Raw genomic sequence first — 16,306 nt, forward strand, 5'->3', positions numbered from 1 at the left:
GGGCAGGAGGAAAAACCTTCCACCCCAAGCCCCATCTGTGGTTAAATTTAAAATAACCCCACACGAACAAACTGATCTGCATTCTGTCCCCCAGACACCTTCGTAACAGATGCAACACTCTCTCACACATTCACACACACGAAGTTGAAATGCATTAGAAAAATCTATCAGAAGTTGTTTAGCCTCTACTTACCAGCTTGGAGCCATTGGCATAAAAGAAGCTGGAAATACAGAAAATTTTCAGTTTGGGGTTGTTTTGCTTCTAAGAAACCCTATTTATTAATTTCCCTTTGAAGTTAAAAGGCAATAATTTTTAAGTACAGATTTATTCCCCTTCATGTAACAGGAAGACCCAGCCAGCTTGTAAATAAGCATAGACTATGCAGATTTAAAATTTAGCACAATTAAACTTTTACCCTGTGGTAGTAATTATGTTTAATGGCTCTTAGCCTGAACTTAACTATGTCTATTGTTGTCAGCCAGTCTAAAAGCAGGAGTTTGTCCAAGGGACAATTTTCTGTAGTTTATGGGCACACTAAAAACCCCACTATGCCCTGTTCTCATTGGCCATTGATGTCAGTGTGTATAGTAAAAATTAAAGCTAATTGGCATACAGGAACAGCCCTGAATGCAAATGAATTAAAGGGAAAAGAAGGGAGTGCTCCTGGAAGCAGTAGGCAATTGTCAGAGGATGGGTTTTATGTAGTCTTGTCTGGGCTAAAGAGCTTGTGATCCAGACCTCAACAACTCTGTGAGTACATCTCAAATTAATTCAAACCACAGTAATGTCACAGCACCCTGCAGGTTTTTTTTTTTTTTTTTTTTTTTGAGGAGGAGGAAGAGAAAGAATGTTAAAGGGTTCTTATGGTAGGGAAAACAGTAAGAAACTTCTCATATGAAAATTTTAAGTTTAGCACCTTTAACAGGTTTTTTGTTCAACCAAGATGTTCAGGGGGCCTGAACTGAGAATCTGTTTGCCTATTTCTGTCTCCACTAGGAACAACAATCTGGTTTAGTCATTGCCTACAAGTAAAGATCCCCATTTCTTCTCGCCCCCTCTAGCCTGGTGTCTGACTAGATAGCAGCTTGCAATCAAAAAAGAAGGTGAAAATCTTCCCTTTGCAGAAAGAGCAAAAATTTTGGAGCTGTTGACTTCATAGGAGACAAAAAAAGACAAAGCAGGACAAGCACATAAAAATAATGAATGGTACAGAAAGGCAAGGTTGGCAGTGTTAACTGGGTTTTTTTAAACACAAGAACAAAACAAGTTTGAAATTCAAACAGTTGAGTGGAGACTGATAATAACCTCCCAAAAAAAGTTTTTGTTAACACTGAAAGTAAGAATTATGAACTAAAGGAGGACTAAACCCCAACCTACAGATAAATATCTACATTTGTAGATACGATGTACAACTCCATGTTTTTCTACGTATTTATACATACAGATTATCTGGATATACAAGTTTTAGAGGAGCTGTGGAACTCCACGCTCATATCCTCCCCACCCACAAGGTGAAATAGGTTTTCCCATAAACCCTCCCTATTTGCATGCTGCTTTTTATTTCTTAGTTTCATCAGGGCCTGCTGTAGAACCAGACTTATTTTATGTAACTGAAATTCACCCTCATGAAATGAAACGGTTTTGCCCCTTTTGAAACAGACCAACAACTGGTTTTTCAGTGAGGGTGGCTCTTAAATACTGCAATCAGTGTCTTTCCCATCTGTGGATATTAGAAATATGCTGAGCTACAAGTGTGATTTGACTGGAATATTGAATATACCAATAAATGCAGGGAAAGCCTGAACATCACTTAAAAAGATAAAAAGAATAATCTTAAAAGCAACTTTGGACAACTTTGCTGCAATCAGCCTTTGTGTAATATTAGAGAAAGCCTCAGTGATAGGACATTCATCAGCACGGTAAAATCATATTAGCTGGTGCACCCTCCTATGCAGGACACCGCTGTGAGTGCTGCAGTGGGAAGTCATGTCAGCTGAAGGAAAGGAAATGCATTTTGATACTAATGAAGTTGGTCAAGCTGTCCTCTCACGAAGCCTTCAAGTTCAATCCCAAAGAATTTACATCTCTCATGCCAAAGGGTTTGGCATTCAAGGACAGCATAGCAGGGGGAGTTGAACCAGTAGAAAAGAGCCCCTGGCCAAGTGACCGCACTGGTTCAGAGACTGCTAGGCCTGAACTTCAAGGTTGCTCAAGGGAGTCTGTTTTCACTTGAAGGACACATCTGGATGTTCATTTATTTTCACTCCTTTGGCCTCTCCCTCCATGTTTTCAGTGGGCATTTACAGAGGGGTTGGGACCACGAGCAGGTAAGAGAAGTCCAAGTCCTCCTCCCCTGCCCCAGCCTTTCCCACGGTGTAACTGAAACCACTGACCTTAAACCCATCCTTGCTCTGGCACTGCTGAGCACAAGTGTAACAGCGTTCTCTTAGGAGAGTTTAAACACAGCAGCCAGAAAACTGTAAAGCTGAAAGTGCTGGAGGCATGCTAGTGTACCACAGCCAGGCAGAATGACTCCCCATTAGCTTTCTTCCACAGTGAGGAGGTTGAAAAAAAGAAAAAGGGCAAAAAGCAAACAATCAAACCAAGTATGGGCACAGGCTGTGAGAAAGTCCTGGACCAGCTACTGCAGGGGGAAAAAAAAATCTGTACTTTAACATCACAAAGCACAGCAATGTTGCCAAGACACACAGTATTTTGAGCCTAATTAATCCTCCTTAATCTGTACAGACACCAAGTTTACAAGTAAGGGTGTCCTATGCATCGTGCAAAATGCTCCCTATTGCGAGGCAAAAACAGCACTTCAGCTCGGTGACATTTTTAGGCTCTGAGCAGACACCATTTGTTCAGCCACACTGCATTTATACCTCTCCTTCCCACACTAAACATGTCCCTTGAAAATCCAGCAGGGCATGCTCTCAGTGCACACATGCACACTGTGCTTCTCCAGAGGGGAAAAAAAAAATCCCATATTCTCTACTGCCTGCTTCAAAGGTGCTATAGCTTCTCCAGGTTAAAGCCACATTCTGAGCAGTAGCGATGTTTTGGGGAGATTAACTTAAATTCTGCCTGTTGGGGCACACACATTGACTTCCCAAAGGCTTGTTCTCACACAGCCACCAGAAGGAGGGAATTTGCCCACATCCTCCTGTGCCAACAGAGCAGGGCACCCATGTTTGTGCTTTTGTCCCACAAGAAAATTTAACCCTTTCTATTTGCCAGATAAAGAACACTTCAGGTAAAGGGCTCTTAAAGTGATTCACTGACAGAATTAACGCCCCGAGACATTTGGAGTAGAGCAAAAACCCCAGGACTTGGCATCTGAGTCTTGGAAGTAGGAGCTGCTGAGGTGGAGTTCATGCCTCTGTGATACAGACAGTGCTGAGGGGTGACAGGGGATGGCAGTCCTGCCAGGAGGTCCCTGTCCCTCAGGTGGGGTGCAGAGGGATGCTCTGCTCCCTGGAGGCACCAACACTATGTGCAGAGTGATGCCATGCTGAGTTTGCAGCCCTGATCCAAATGTGTGGGAAAGTGGGTGAAAAGAACTGCCACAAAACTCACTGAGAACAGCATCAGGATTTCCCGGAAAGCCCTTCACTTTTACCGATTCACCACCATTTTTAAATGCAGGTTTTGAGCTTTCTTTGGAGTCTAATTAAGGCCCCAATCAGTTTACATGATGAAAAATTTTCCCAACACCAGCATATCAAACACACAGAAGCAACAGTTCTGCTCCTCTCAAAGCAAGCCCGACTCGCCTTTGCTCGTGCGAGGGCACCATGCTGAGTAAAAAGGAAAAATCACGTTCTTCATCAGCACTTCACAGTGAAATTTAAGTTGTCAGTTCCTCACGGGAAATCCTGATGCAACACCCAGCCCGTCCCTGTGAAGCGGAGCTTGGTGAATGTTTAATTATGCCTCGGAACAAACACACGTCGCTGCATGGGGGCTGCAAGGAGCCATCTGAGCCTGCATGCTAGGCTGCTCTGTCCCAGAAGCAGTTCCTTCAATAGCATTTGCTTATCAAAAATAATTAGAGGTAGGAATGCTGGAACTGCGATTATGAAACAAATGGTAAATCTATTTGCTGAGATGAAATGTATTGAAAGATACATCGAGACACAGCTGGAGACTGAGGTGATACCACAAGGATAACAACTCGAGATCCAATTTCATCTTTCATGATTAAAAAATGAGCAAGAAAGTGTTTTATGAAAAGTGAAGGTTAACAAATGTTCCTTCACAAGCAATGACGACAGTTTATCTTTTGAAACAAATGATCGGGCTAAGGTCTGCTCACAGCTTCTGGAACAGGCTGAAAAGATTTCTGCTGAAAACCTACCGGGGATCAGCACCCATGGCTGGCAGCCCACCCTGCTCCCAGTGCCTGGGACGAAGCCAGCTCCAAAGGGACGCTGCCACAGCTGGGAAGGAGCTGGCACTGCTCCTGCCCTGACCCTCTGCCACAAGTCCATCCCTAGCCCCAGTCCCTGCAGTGGCTGTGGCTCATCAATACCTGCCCTCAGGAGGGTCCCAGAGCTGCAGATTGACAACAAAACATTCCAGGAGCCTTCTGGCTGAATTCCTCTCACTATTCTCCAGGTAAAATGCTCCCTTTATGGTGCAACCACAGTGTGAAGTATGAAAAGTTATTTTTAGGGATGAATTCTGCTAAAATTTGCCTAGTAGACCAAACACTGTGAGCTGTTTAACGAGGAAGAAAAAAAATGTGGGTAGAGACTCTAAATCTACTCATGTGAAGGAATTATATAATGATGGGAATGGTTAATTCTCCAAGAAGAAAAATTCAAATTACCAGGAGGGAACAGACAGTAGAGAAGATCGTGATGGCAACTTTAGCTCCTTCTATTAATAGAACTAATAGTTAAAATGGAGAAAGAAAGAAATATTATGTGTAGAAGCCAATACAAGATGTTTTAAAGCAAAATCTTTATACTTCTATAAATATGGGACTATGTAGCAATGCCCTTATTCCTATCCTGGGAGCCTGAAAGCGTTCCATAGCATCAGGGGAACAGACTCCAGGAGCTCAGCAGAGCCACTCAAAAAACCCCAGTATAAACTAAATTTACTTATCTGTAAGAATACAAGCCATGATAGCTGTAAAGCTGCCTAAACAGCTGAAGGCAAATTAACAACACTGTTATAGAATTCATGTTATTCCTTCCTAGCTGAGTCTTTGACAAATTTCCCAGGATATGACAATTCTACTGCTCTTCCCAACAAAAAACAGTCAAAGCTCCAATATTCTAAATTCAGATAAAGGGAAAATATTTAATGTAAAGGCCATATAAGTTTTCACAGTTTAACCATGTGGCACAAATAGCAACAGACTTCCCCCTTGTCAGGCCAGGAGCTATTCCAACCTTAGAAAGGGAGACAGAGGTGTTACCAGGCACTTTCCAGGCACAGGAATTTGTTCCAGAGACCACGTTTAACTGGTGCTGTGACAGGAGCTGCTGGGCCATGGTCAAACGTGAGTCCCAAGTTGCCTTCCATGGTTCATGCAATGAGTTGCCCTCTCTTCACCCAGCTGGGACATGGGCCACTTTCTGCAGTCTGCAATGCCTGGCTTCTTTTCCATCTCTAGCACAGGCTTCTGGTGCCCCCCAAAAAAATTCACATCAGCTAGGGGCCAGTGGGAAAATCACAGGTTAAGCTTTTCCACCTCAAAGCAGCATTCTCAGAATAAACCAAGGAAAGAAAGCACTCTACAACTCCAGTGATAAAAAGGCCCTTCTAAACCTACCAGCATCAATACTGCTGTCCTTTGGCACTTTACATGTCTGATTTGATGCCACACATTATTTTTGTTATGAAACTAGAATAAACCAAAATCAATACGGCGCTTATTAAATGGACAAAACATGGGGTAGCTCATAGGTCTCAAAAAGCAAATGTAAATTTGAAACACTGTCTAGCTCAGTATTTCTAGCAGGGTTCTGCAACATATAGAATAAAGCTGAATATCTATCTTCAGAGTCAAATTTAAAAACCAAAACAAAAAAAATCACAAACACAACACTTTTTCCAGACCAGAAATGACAAAGTCAAGTGATAAATAATGAAGTGGAGGATGACAGATGGAGAGACCTAGATCACTTGGCAAGCTGAGTGCAAACAAGATAAAGAAAAGATAATGTATAAAGAAGATAAAGTACAAACAAATACTTCAGAAAATAATGCAGCTGTTCTTCCTGGAAAGAAAACTATTCCTGGAAGTAGCTCTCCTGAGAGATTTTGGGAGTCCCTGTGATAGTATCTAGCATGACCCAATTTGTGATACTGTGATGAAAGGCTTCCTCAAAAAGGGAAGATCAAGAACTGAAATATTCTTCATTGACACATCAGAATTATGTCCACAACACAGAAAGAGTATAGGTGAGCTGAAGAAGAACAATCAAAATGCTAATTTGGGGGTGGAAATCTCTATGTTGAATTTGAACTTCTGGAGCTCTTTTTTTTTTAGCTTAGCACAGACAGGGTTAAGGATGCTTCCAGGGCAAGTGGCTTGTGACATTAGTAAATACTCAGTTTTAAGGAGGGTACAAAAATAATTTCATTATAGTGAAGATAGTTAACTCTTTCTTTTCACACCCTTTCCATTTTTCCAAAGGCTGCTTATCTTGTCTTTTCCACCTCAGAAGTGTTCTCCCTTACCCAAGCTACTCCTTCCTCCTTAGATTTTGGGGACACACCCTACCTAACCAGATGTGGAGCTGCAAGTGCTGCCTGTGTGGCAGCATTTCAGCGGGGATATTTCATATGTACCCTGAAGATTTTCAGCTCTAAAACCCTCCTGTGGGCAGGATGCTCTTGTGCACTGCTGGGCTGAAGAGCAAGGTGACAGCTCCCACATGACACCTGACAGACTCAGCCCTTCTGTTTGGCTCAGTGCATAATCTCTCATCTTTAGAAGGAGAAACTTGTTTGTTCAAGTTTACAAAGGAAATATTTACTAAAGATTTTCAGAAATACACTTTACATTGAAAAACATGAAGCATCTGAGCACTGACACTAATCTAGACAGCCCCTGAACACTGCAAGGTTAGAAGGCATTTTACCTCCCTATCTTACAACAGCATGTGGGGTTTGTTTTGCTTCAGATGTTTTACTGGTTGAGCTTGCCTGGGAAATGCTATCGGTGCTTGAGGAAAAATAAAAGAAAACATACACATTAGCTGGAGATCAAGTACATTCTTCCAAAGGAAAAACAAAGCAAAACTCTGAGTGTTTTGCAGTGTGACCCTCATAATAATGTTTGCATTAGGCCTGCTGTCTTATTAATATTCATTTATGTTTGCATAAAGTATTTTGCACAAAACTCCCATACACACCAGGCAAAAAAATCCCATGTGTCGTTATGTATTGCAGACACACATTGACAGAATGGTTCTAACTCTGAGCTAGTGAAGGTCTCTGCTGATTTCCTCAGACAGAAACATTTTTTGAAATTGATCTGTAATTTTTGAGTTTTGCTCTGTTTAGTTAGGAAAGAGACAAGAGCTCCTTGGGAGCAACCTTACTCAAGATTAGAAGTCTGTCTAAAAGCTGTGACTGAAAAGGAAAAGCTAAAGGTTTGGTCAGGTCTCAGTTAATATGCAGGAGTATAGCATCAGAGATATGCAAGGAGAATTAAAGAGTTTTTCCTAACTTACTCAGCAAGCAGAGGTTGTTCTTGTTGGTCCATAATAACAACAAAAAGTCATGACCTTTTTATCTTCACCCAAAAGCCTTGATAGATGGTGAAGATACAAGGCCGTGTCATGGCCTTGTATCTTCACCTAAAAGCAGGATTTCACCTCCCAGACTACAAAATACGCTAAGTGCAAATAAAAAGCCCTGCCTAGACAGTGGAAGAAACGCGTGTCTCTCCTGGGCAGGGCTGGCCAGACACAAGCACACGCTGTCACATTTTTGGGAAGCCAGACAGCCGGCAGCACCGAGAGGCTTTGGAAAGAGCCTGCAGTACGTCCCTCTATTTACCTCAGGTAATCTCTGCGGCAGAGAATGAGATTTGCTTTTGTGTACAGAGTTGATCCAACCTCTCCAAGACGACAGTCACAGCAGGCACACTTTAGACAGTCTTCATGCCAATACTTATCCAGAGCCTTCAGCAGGTAGCGGTCCTTGATCTTTCGGTTGCAGCCGGCGCAGCCCTTCTGCTTCCCTTTGGGTTGTACGGAGAGCATCGGCACGCCTGCAAGGCAAACACAGCACTCCTTAGAGCACATCCCCACAGCTCGGCCAGGCTCACGGCACTGGGGCAGCTCTGGGGGCAAACTGCTGCTGCTGCCATTGCAAGGAGCTGACAGGCAAAGAAAGCTCACGTTGCATGGAGCTGACAGTCAAAGGAATCCTAGCTTCATCTGCTGTCGCAAATTTGCTGCTGACACCATGCATCAGACTCTTTCTAACCAACACCTCACGGCAGAATAAACTGGCTGAAATTTCAACATTTATTTTCTTCCCCTCATTACCCATACCCTTGTATTGTTAATTGCCTGCCACAGGCAATTAAAAAGAGCAGAAGGGCCATCATGGTATGTACCCCCCTGGTTCAGCATCTCAGTCGAGTTTGATGGGGAAGGGAGAGGAGTGAATTTAAAAAGATGTGGTATGCCACTGTTTTTCCTCTCTTGTGAATCCTGTGGGTGACAGAGGCCTGACTGAAAGCTAGAGCAGGCCAGGGGCTGCTCCAAAATAAATTTGATTCAAAACCCCTTCAGAACAAGCCCATCGGCACCCCTCTGCCACTAATGAAGCCACATTCCTTAAGCAAAGCAGAGCTTTCCTCCTCCTCTTGTATCACTGGAGAAGGTAGCAAAAAGCCAGGAGTTTCATCCTTCCTGGAAACCCCTGCTGGGACGGCAAAGCAGGCATGAGATAGCAGGGTATGAGGTGGTGACAGCACACTCAGCTCAGGAGGCTGGGAGGGAATTGCTGTGTCCAGATTTTTCCTTTTCTCCAAGCAGCCAGTGCCTGCCATGGTGAGCACTGATGCTCGTCACCCTTCTCAGCTGAAGAGCCAGGCAGGAAAGGACTTTATGGAATCAATAGGCAAGGTGGAAAAATAAACAAGGATTGTACTGTGGGTGAGGGACAGGACAGGAAATTACGAAAGAACAAATTAACTCACTGAGAGGCCAGAATTCCATTTGCTCTAGAGCCTTGATTCAATTTGTTATGATTTTTATTTTTGCTGGTGTCAGTCACTAAAAATGACAATGCTAGGCCTGTAACAAACACACTGTGGGTTTAACCAATGCAGAGATGATGAGAAGGGACATTCTGGAACAGCAGCAGGTGTCACTGGTTATATACTTTACACAAAGTTAATCCACCCTTTCTGCAGGAAGCAGCAGCTTGATAATAGAATTATTAACAGTCCCTTAACCAGAGAGGACCGAACCAGTGCCACTGCAGTAAGTGACATTTGCTGCTTTCCTTAAAAGCCAGGATGACCTGAGAGTGGCTAATGGTCAGCACATGTAAACACACCACTCCCACAGTAATAATTGCTTTGTCAGAGCCCGAGCAGACGACAATAGCACCTAGGACACCTCCACACAAACAGTGAGGTATTGATCCATCTGTAATCGAAGTGGTCTCAGCAGCACAGACAGCCCAAGTAACATCCAAAAACCCTTAAAGAACCCTCCTGCCCTCTGCTGCAGTACATTCAAAACCCAAGTCTCTACAAATAAACTTTTGATACCAGTGACAAATCTGCAATAATTAAGTGAAAACCTGTATGGATATTAGACTGCCACATATGCAACCTGTGATGCTCCCGAGGGAAATTCTACAAAGCCACAGAGAAAGACACACACATTTGGAAAGAGGGACAAGACAGGGAAGCATCAGAAGTGGATTATGCTGCAGGTGCCAGAGGTCGGACTGCAGAAGTCTTGTGTGCCTGGTGAAAGATTCTTGTGAGAATGAGGGAAGTGGCCCTGTGGTTCTAGACACACCTCTGTTTGTTTTTTTTTTAATCCAAAATACATTTCAATAATAAAAAAAAGCTTCCATTTTTGAGTAATTTCCATGCTCTTCCCTACTCCACTCCAGGAAAACTGCACATTGTGAGAGGAGTCTGCCTTCTTGTGAGGCAGAGAAGGGCAAGCATGTGAATTTGCATTTGTAAGCTGTGTAAGATCAGTACCAGTGATGAAAGAAAAATAGTTTGCACCTATGAAAACTAGGACCTAGATGTGAGAATTATGTTTTTAGATAGGAGCCCCAGACACCACCAAGTCATTACTCACCCCCCAAACAAGCTCTCTAAATGTGCACCCTTAGAGGCAGAGGAGGATTTCTCACAAGAAGAGGGGGGGGCTGTTATCACACAATTCTTTTGCAAGGTTTGTGCAGGTAACACAAGGATCCTGCATCTGGAAAGATACAGATTTCACATAACCAGCACACCTTAAACTCAAGAGAGCTGCTGCATGGATTGGGTTTGAGACCAGCTCTGTGGTTCAGAAATAAAAGATCCTCAGCCAGATGGGACTTGCCAAAGCCTCACTTTTGAAAGCAGTGCCCTTCCAGAGGTCCAGCTGCCCTCACCCAGAGAGAGGGTGCCGATGCAGCAGCACCATCAACCACAAGAGCGGCTGTGCAGGGATGAAACCCCGGCTGGACCATTAGGAGAGGCTGGTTTGATCATTTAGGGCAGGTGAGGAGGGTCTCTGTGGCAAGCAGGCCTGGATAGCTGAGGGATGACTGCAGGGGCAGTTCTTGTTCCATCTGTGGCCCTCGCTCTCCACAGCCATCTGAGCTCCTCGCTATTGCAAGAGCACCACTGTCTTATGAGAGGCTTCTGCAAGTAAGGGGAATGTAACACTTTGATTTGCTTCTAATAACTAGCAAAGGAAAAGATATAGATATATTTTTAAGCAGTACCTTAAGCAAGGAAGAAAGCTATGTATTTGGTCAGCGTTCAGCAGGGGGCTTTCTAATGAAAAAAGGTACCATTTCAGAGATCATATGATGTTCAAAGCTGCTATTCCCACTCAGATAATAACGAGCAAGGTCAGCCTCTGCCGGTCAGGTTCAGTGTTTTGAAATTACATTTTGGGCTGTGAGGTTTCCCTCCGACATCCCAACCAACCGGTCTGCACGGAGCACACAAGCCACTACAGAAAGTTGCAGCTGCAATTAGCTGGTGAGTTGACACAGCAGGCAAGGCGTGAAACAAAATTTCAAAAACTGCCAAACTTGATCAGCAAGGGTTCCTCAAACACTTGCCATGTCATTTCCAAGCAACAAGAGGGAAGCATCTCAGAAGCTTAACCCTTTTCACGGTGAGAGGCTTGCGCAGAGAGAACACAATCAACACCAAACCCTGCTTTCCTCCTCCTGCCTCCCCCTTCCAGCACACCTGAAGCAGCCTGGGCTCTGCAGGCAGAAACCACCTGGAGAACTGCTCTTTCTTTTTGGTAATTTCCCCACTGCAAGACTGGGATGATGCTTCATTTCTCTGTGTCCATTTTCCCCCAGTACTTGCCTAAAAATGCCAGGATATCCAGTTCAATTTGATAAGGGGCATGTGGCATCTAACTGGGGCTGTCAAGAAACAAAAGGGTCACCTTTGAGAAATTCCACACATGCTCTATGGACAAGAAAATGAGAAGGAGTGTTGCAGAACTAGAAAAATTACCAGCTGGTCACTCACATATTTAAATACGTGATCACAAGGGAACACTGATTATTGCTAGATTCTGAAAGTACCATCAAGTTGTTCTCTTTTCTCCTGTTGCTAGACATCCAGTGCTCTCTTTTCTTAGAAACAGTAGATGAATCCTTTCTATTTCTGGCTACCTACACTCCCTTCTTTGCCCTTTATAGCTTAATAGACTTGCTGCTGGTAAATACAAAACTAAACCCGCTCTGAGTGCTCAGAGCTCCAATACACATTAAAAAATTATAGACACCACCTCTGGACTTACTGAAATTTATGTCTGTGTCTAAAGAGGCTGTTATTGTAGTGAGTAATCTAAACTTTACCACTATTCACAGCTGGACAAACAAGCTTTAATCAGCCTGTATCTGCTCAGAGTCTTTCTGTAAAATGATTCAGCTGGCTTTATAACACAAGTGTCCACTAAGTACACCTCTAAATTTTTCTAAGCCATTTTACTGATATTTCTTTTCACATGGCAATCAGCTGCAGTTCCTCTAAGGGCACTGTTCATAAAGCCTCCTTTCCAAGAGAGCCTGGGAACTTTTCATAAATGGCAGACCTTTTAAATAACAGTTATCTGCACTGGTCCTACGGCGCACGGCTCCACAGTGCTCTGGTCTGCAGCAGAGCTAGAGGTCCCCTCTGAAAGCAAGGAAGTTCACCACCTAATTTCTCTAATGCAACTCTAAAGGTTAATTGGTCTGAAAGAGTAATGGGGGACTGCTAGCTAATGATATATGCCTCAAGGCTTTGCAGCTTGCCTGTATTTTATACAGTCAAGTCCAGAGCATAAAACACAGGTGATATCACCAGGACTTTTCAGACCCCCCTCCAGTCCAACTTGCCCCCCTGAGCCCTCGGCTACACCCACAGGAGTGGGGAGAAGGCAGCAGGAGCTGGAGACAGCTCTGTTCCACCTGCATTTCATGCCTTGTTAGAGGGGGCTCGGGGAAGTGTGCGGCTGCACTCCTCATTACCTCTGCGGAGAACTAAAAACAGCCCTAATGAGGAGAGCCAGCGCGCACAGTACGGGCTGGGAGGAGGGACGGCCTCCCTCTCTCCCCAAGGAATCCGGCCAAAATCTTCAATTTGCCATTTATGACAGCTAATTAGTTATTCTATTCAAAATCTTTGCTTTAAATAAAAGAACTAATTATACACAAAGGTCAGTCCCCCACCTCCTGTGAAGCACACATAATTGGCTTATTTCCCCAACATTGTGTGTATGTTTTACACAATGCTTTCAGGCAGATGGCTTTAACTCTTTCCCTCGACAAGTTTTTTGGTGTTGGCTTTTTTGTTGTTGTTGGGGTTTTTGTTTGTTGTTGCTGTTATTTTTTCTTTTTTTAAAACCCCAAAACTTCTTCTCAGAGTAGCTCCTTTAAGAGTAAAAAAGCTTGTTCAACAACAAAACAAATAATTATGCGCACACACACACACACGATACATCTACTCTCCAAAAGGTTTGTTACAATCACTCCCTGTTGTACAACACCTTGCACAACACAGCACTGGAATAAAGTTGCTATTCGCCAGCACAAATTCTTCCTTGAGCAGTGCCTTCAGACACTGCTACCACATTTCTGAGCCTTCTTCTGCCAAACACCAGAGTTATTGAAGGCTTACATTACATTTTTATTATTATTTTTAATTTTTTAAAAATATATAACTGGTTATTATATGGATGCAGCATTCCAGTGCTAAAAGCAATTCTGGTTTAAACACCAGGGGTTTGGCAGTCAGGCAACTGAGCCTAAGTTTCAGAGTTCCACTTGAGAGAAAAAAAGTTTATTTCTAGCATCAACACCCTTTAAATGAACTGACCTCCTTTTGCTTGCTAACAAAACCCCCAGCATTTGGCTGCAAAAGATGAAAAAGTAACTGAAGAGTAGGAGTAATCTTATTAACTCCTGTCTCATCACAATAAATAGACTGCAGTCTTATGTCTTTTATCAGAGGATCTGATATCATTTAAAAGCATTAGAGCCCTGCATCACCCATTTAAGTAAATGCAGACAGTCATTGCCAAAAAGATGCAGTGAATTTCATTCCCTTAAAAAGAAACTCACTTTGTGTTCCCAGTATTGTATTACTCACCTTCTCTGAATATTGCACCCTGTGAAACAAGTCAGACCTTGCACTCCCACTGAATGGAGAGTGAGTTGTCTCAGGCATCTTCACCAAGAATTTCATCAGAAGAATTACGGCCAGCAAGGTGAAACTCATCATGTCATCTGTATAGCCAATTAAAATGTTACATTTGGAACACCAAGTACTTGCAACTAAATGCTTATGAGTAAGCCTTAGACCATTCATCAGAATTGTTCAATGAGAAACCACAATCTTTTTTCATTGCCTGTTTCATGCTGCAATATGCAGCTGGTGATTTTTACAGTGGCTTTAGCAATTCATTTGGGGTATTCTTTCTTCTGAATCATTACTGAACAAATTTCCCATGGCAAAAAAGCAGTTGGAGGGGGCAGTTAGTGGGAGAAACATTTTGATCACCACTTCTGTTTTGACTGTTCTAAGTCCTCTGCCCAATAACACAGCAACTTTTTTTTGTCCATACACTTCATGACAAGCTGTAGAGAAATATATTTTAGAGTCTAGTGTCTCCTGGCAGTTTCAGCTGCCTAGAAATGACTCAAAGCTTCGTGAGTGGCTTAAACCCCCTTTAATCTCACATGTAGGGATCCTGTTTGCAAGCCATTTGCTCAGATAGACCAACACATCCAAAATAATTATTTGGCCTCATTTGAATCTTTACCAATGTAGGTCCTGATTCAGGACATGAGGTTTAGGGTTAGAATCCAGACTTTCATTTTCCCCAGAAGTTTTGAGTCTTCCAGTACCTGCTTTTAGCTCTCTCAGTTAGAGTTTCTCCTACCAGAGGCCAACCTGTAACTATAAAGAAACACATGGCAGCAGGACTAAACACAAAGCATAATAATTGTTGCTGCAAGACAGTTTCTATAAATCATTTCAGGAAGCAATGTTTTCCCTGTGCTCATAAAATGTGTTTGTTTGAGCTTTAATTTTTTTGTAATTGGCACATGTCCAAAGTTTATTCTTAGCACATCCAGTGTTTCAGTAGAATCCATTTTTACTGTTTGAAGCCCTGGAAGCAGTACAAAGACATGCAGATTCCTTCTACTTTCAACCTAATCCGAGAACATTCTGATCAAGTTTTCCTTATTAGTCACAATTTAGCATATTGCAGTCTGGCAAAGGTCCTGATTTCAGGTGGCCAGCTCCCCCCTTCAGTGTCTGTAGTAGAAAAAAGTCTGGCAATGGAATGACTACCCTCAAACCACCTTTCCAGCAGTATGAGAAAAAAAACTATTATTAGGGATGACTGGCCTGAAATTCATCCCATATTCCTCAATATTCCATCAATTTGCAGGTGACCATTTAAATGACACTAACCTCAAAAGATGTCTATTTGTCAGAGCCAAGTAGTGGCAAAAGAGTCTCTAAGTCAAATGCTCACAAAGGTAAGAACTCATCCCTGACTTTTTGGCTCTTGTAAGAATAACCTGTGTACCAAAATTAAATACAAGGCAGGGTTTGTTTCCCTTCCCTTTTTCAACAGGCAAGAAAATCAAATGGCAAAACGTTCTATCAAGTTAAATATCCCAAAGAGAGTTCAAGAAGTAAAAACTCAGTTATTTCATGCTGATGTGTGGTGCTACCCAAAGCTCACCTCCCAGGTAAAAAGGCCTGTTTAACACTCCAAGGTTTCGAGACGTGCGGTGCAGCAGTGCTCAGGTTTGGCAGTGAAACATTAACATCACCCTGACAGATCTGGCATGCTATATATGTGAATATTTTAAGGAGAATAGAACTGTATCATTGCACAATCACCATCATCTTTTCTTCTTCCTCTTTGCAGACATACACAATGTCAACCTAAGCTTTCGGCAACCTTAATAGAATTTCACTGCCCACTGCCAAATGGCCATTTGATGTTCTGCTCTGTGTACACTGATGAAGCAATCTGTCACAGCCCTTAATGCAGGCAATGATGACTATCCAATCTAAAGCTTTCACAGGCTTATAGAAATTTCTCAAGACTTTTGGAGCCTACAGTAATTTGTGCAATACCACAAAAGAATTTGGAATCCTGGTGCGCTCTGTATTTAATGAAATATGAATATACTCCTTTAAGTGTTTCTAGAAGAAATCTTACTCGGGCCAAAAGCACATTTTATACCATCAATCACTAGAAAGTTGCGTTGGCAACTCTGAAATAGAAAATACTATTGTGATTGCAAATTACTCTAGTGTGAATATAACAGCCCCTCCTGCCTTGTCCAAACTTACTTCCAAGGCAAGCACTGATGTTCATGCCCTGCACAAGATTAATATAATAAATATACTAGGACTAAAATTTATTTGCCTGTAAGCGGCAAGCAGAGATTTGCCTATGGGGAATGCAGAGGGAATCTATCTACTTAATGCAAACTGTGTAAGAGATACAAGTGCCGCTGACCGACCTTCCAGAAGTTGTGAAATACACTTCCCCAGTGATTTAAAAAGATGCTGTTATCCGCCAAACCTATCCTCTTCTTCCTTTC

The 16,306-nt window shown here is 42.7% G+C and overlaps 1 protein-coding gene across 6 annotated transcripts in view; it reads right to left on the minus strand.

Moving 5' to 3' along the window:
* Positions 1-16,306, minus strand: part of LMO1 (LIM domain only 1) — a 65,292-nt gene that overhangs the window by 8,545 nt on the left and 40,441 nt on the right. For all 6 annotated transcript variants that reach the window (XM_077784285.1, XM_021529497.2, XM_021529495.3 and 3 more), the window contains one exon: positions 8,027-8,240. In XM_077784285.1, coding sequence (XP_077640411.1) covers positions 8,027-8,232 — 206 coding nt within the window. In that variant the 5' untranslated portion in view covers positions 8,233-8,240. The remainder of the gene's footprint in view (positions 1-8,026; positions 8,241-16,306) is intronic.

The sequence above is a fragment of the Lonchura striata genome, chromosome 6, assembly GCF_046129695.1.
Source record: "Lonchura striata isolate bLonStr1 chromosome 6, bLonStr1.mat, whole genome shotgun sequence".
Taxonomy (NCBI): domain Eukaryota; kingdom Metazoa; phylum Chordata; class Aves; order Passeriformes; family Estrildidae; genus Lonchura; species Lonchura striata.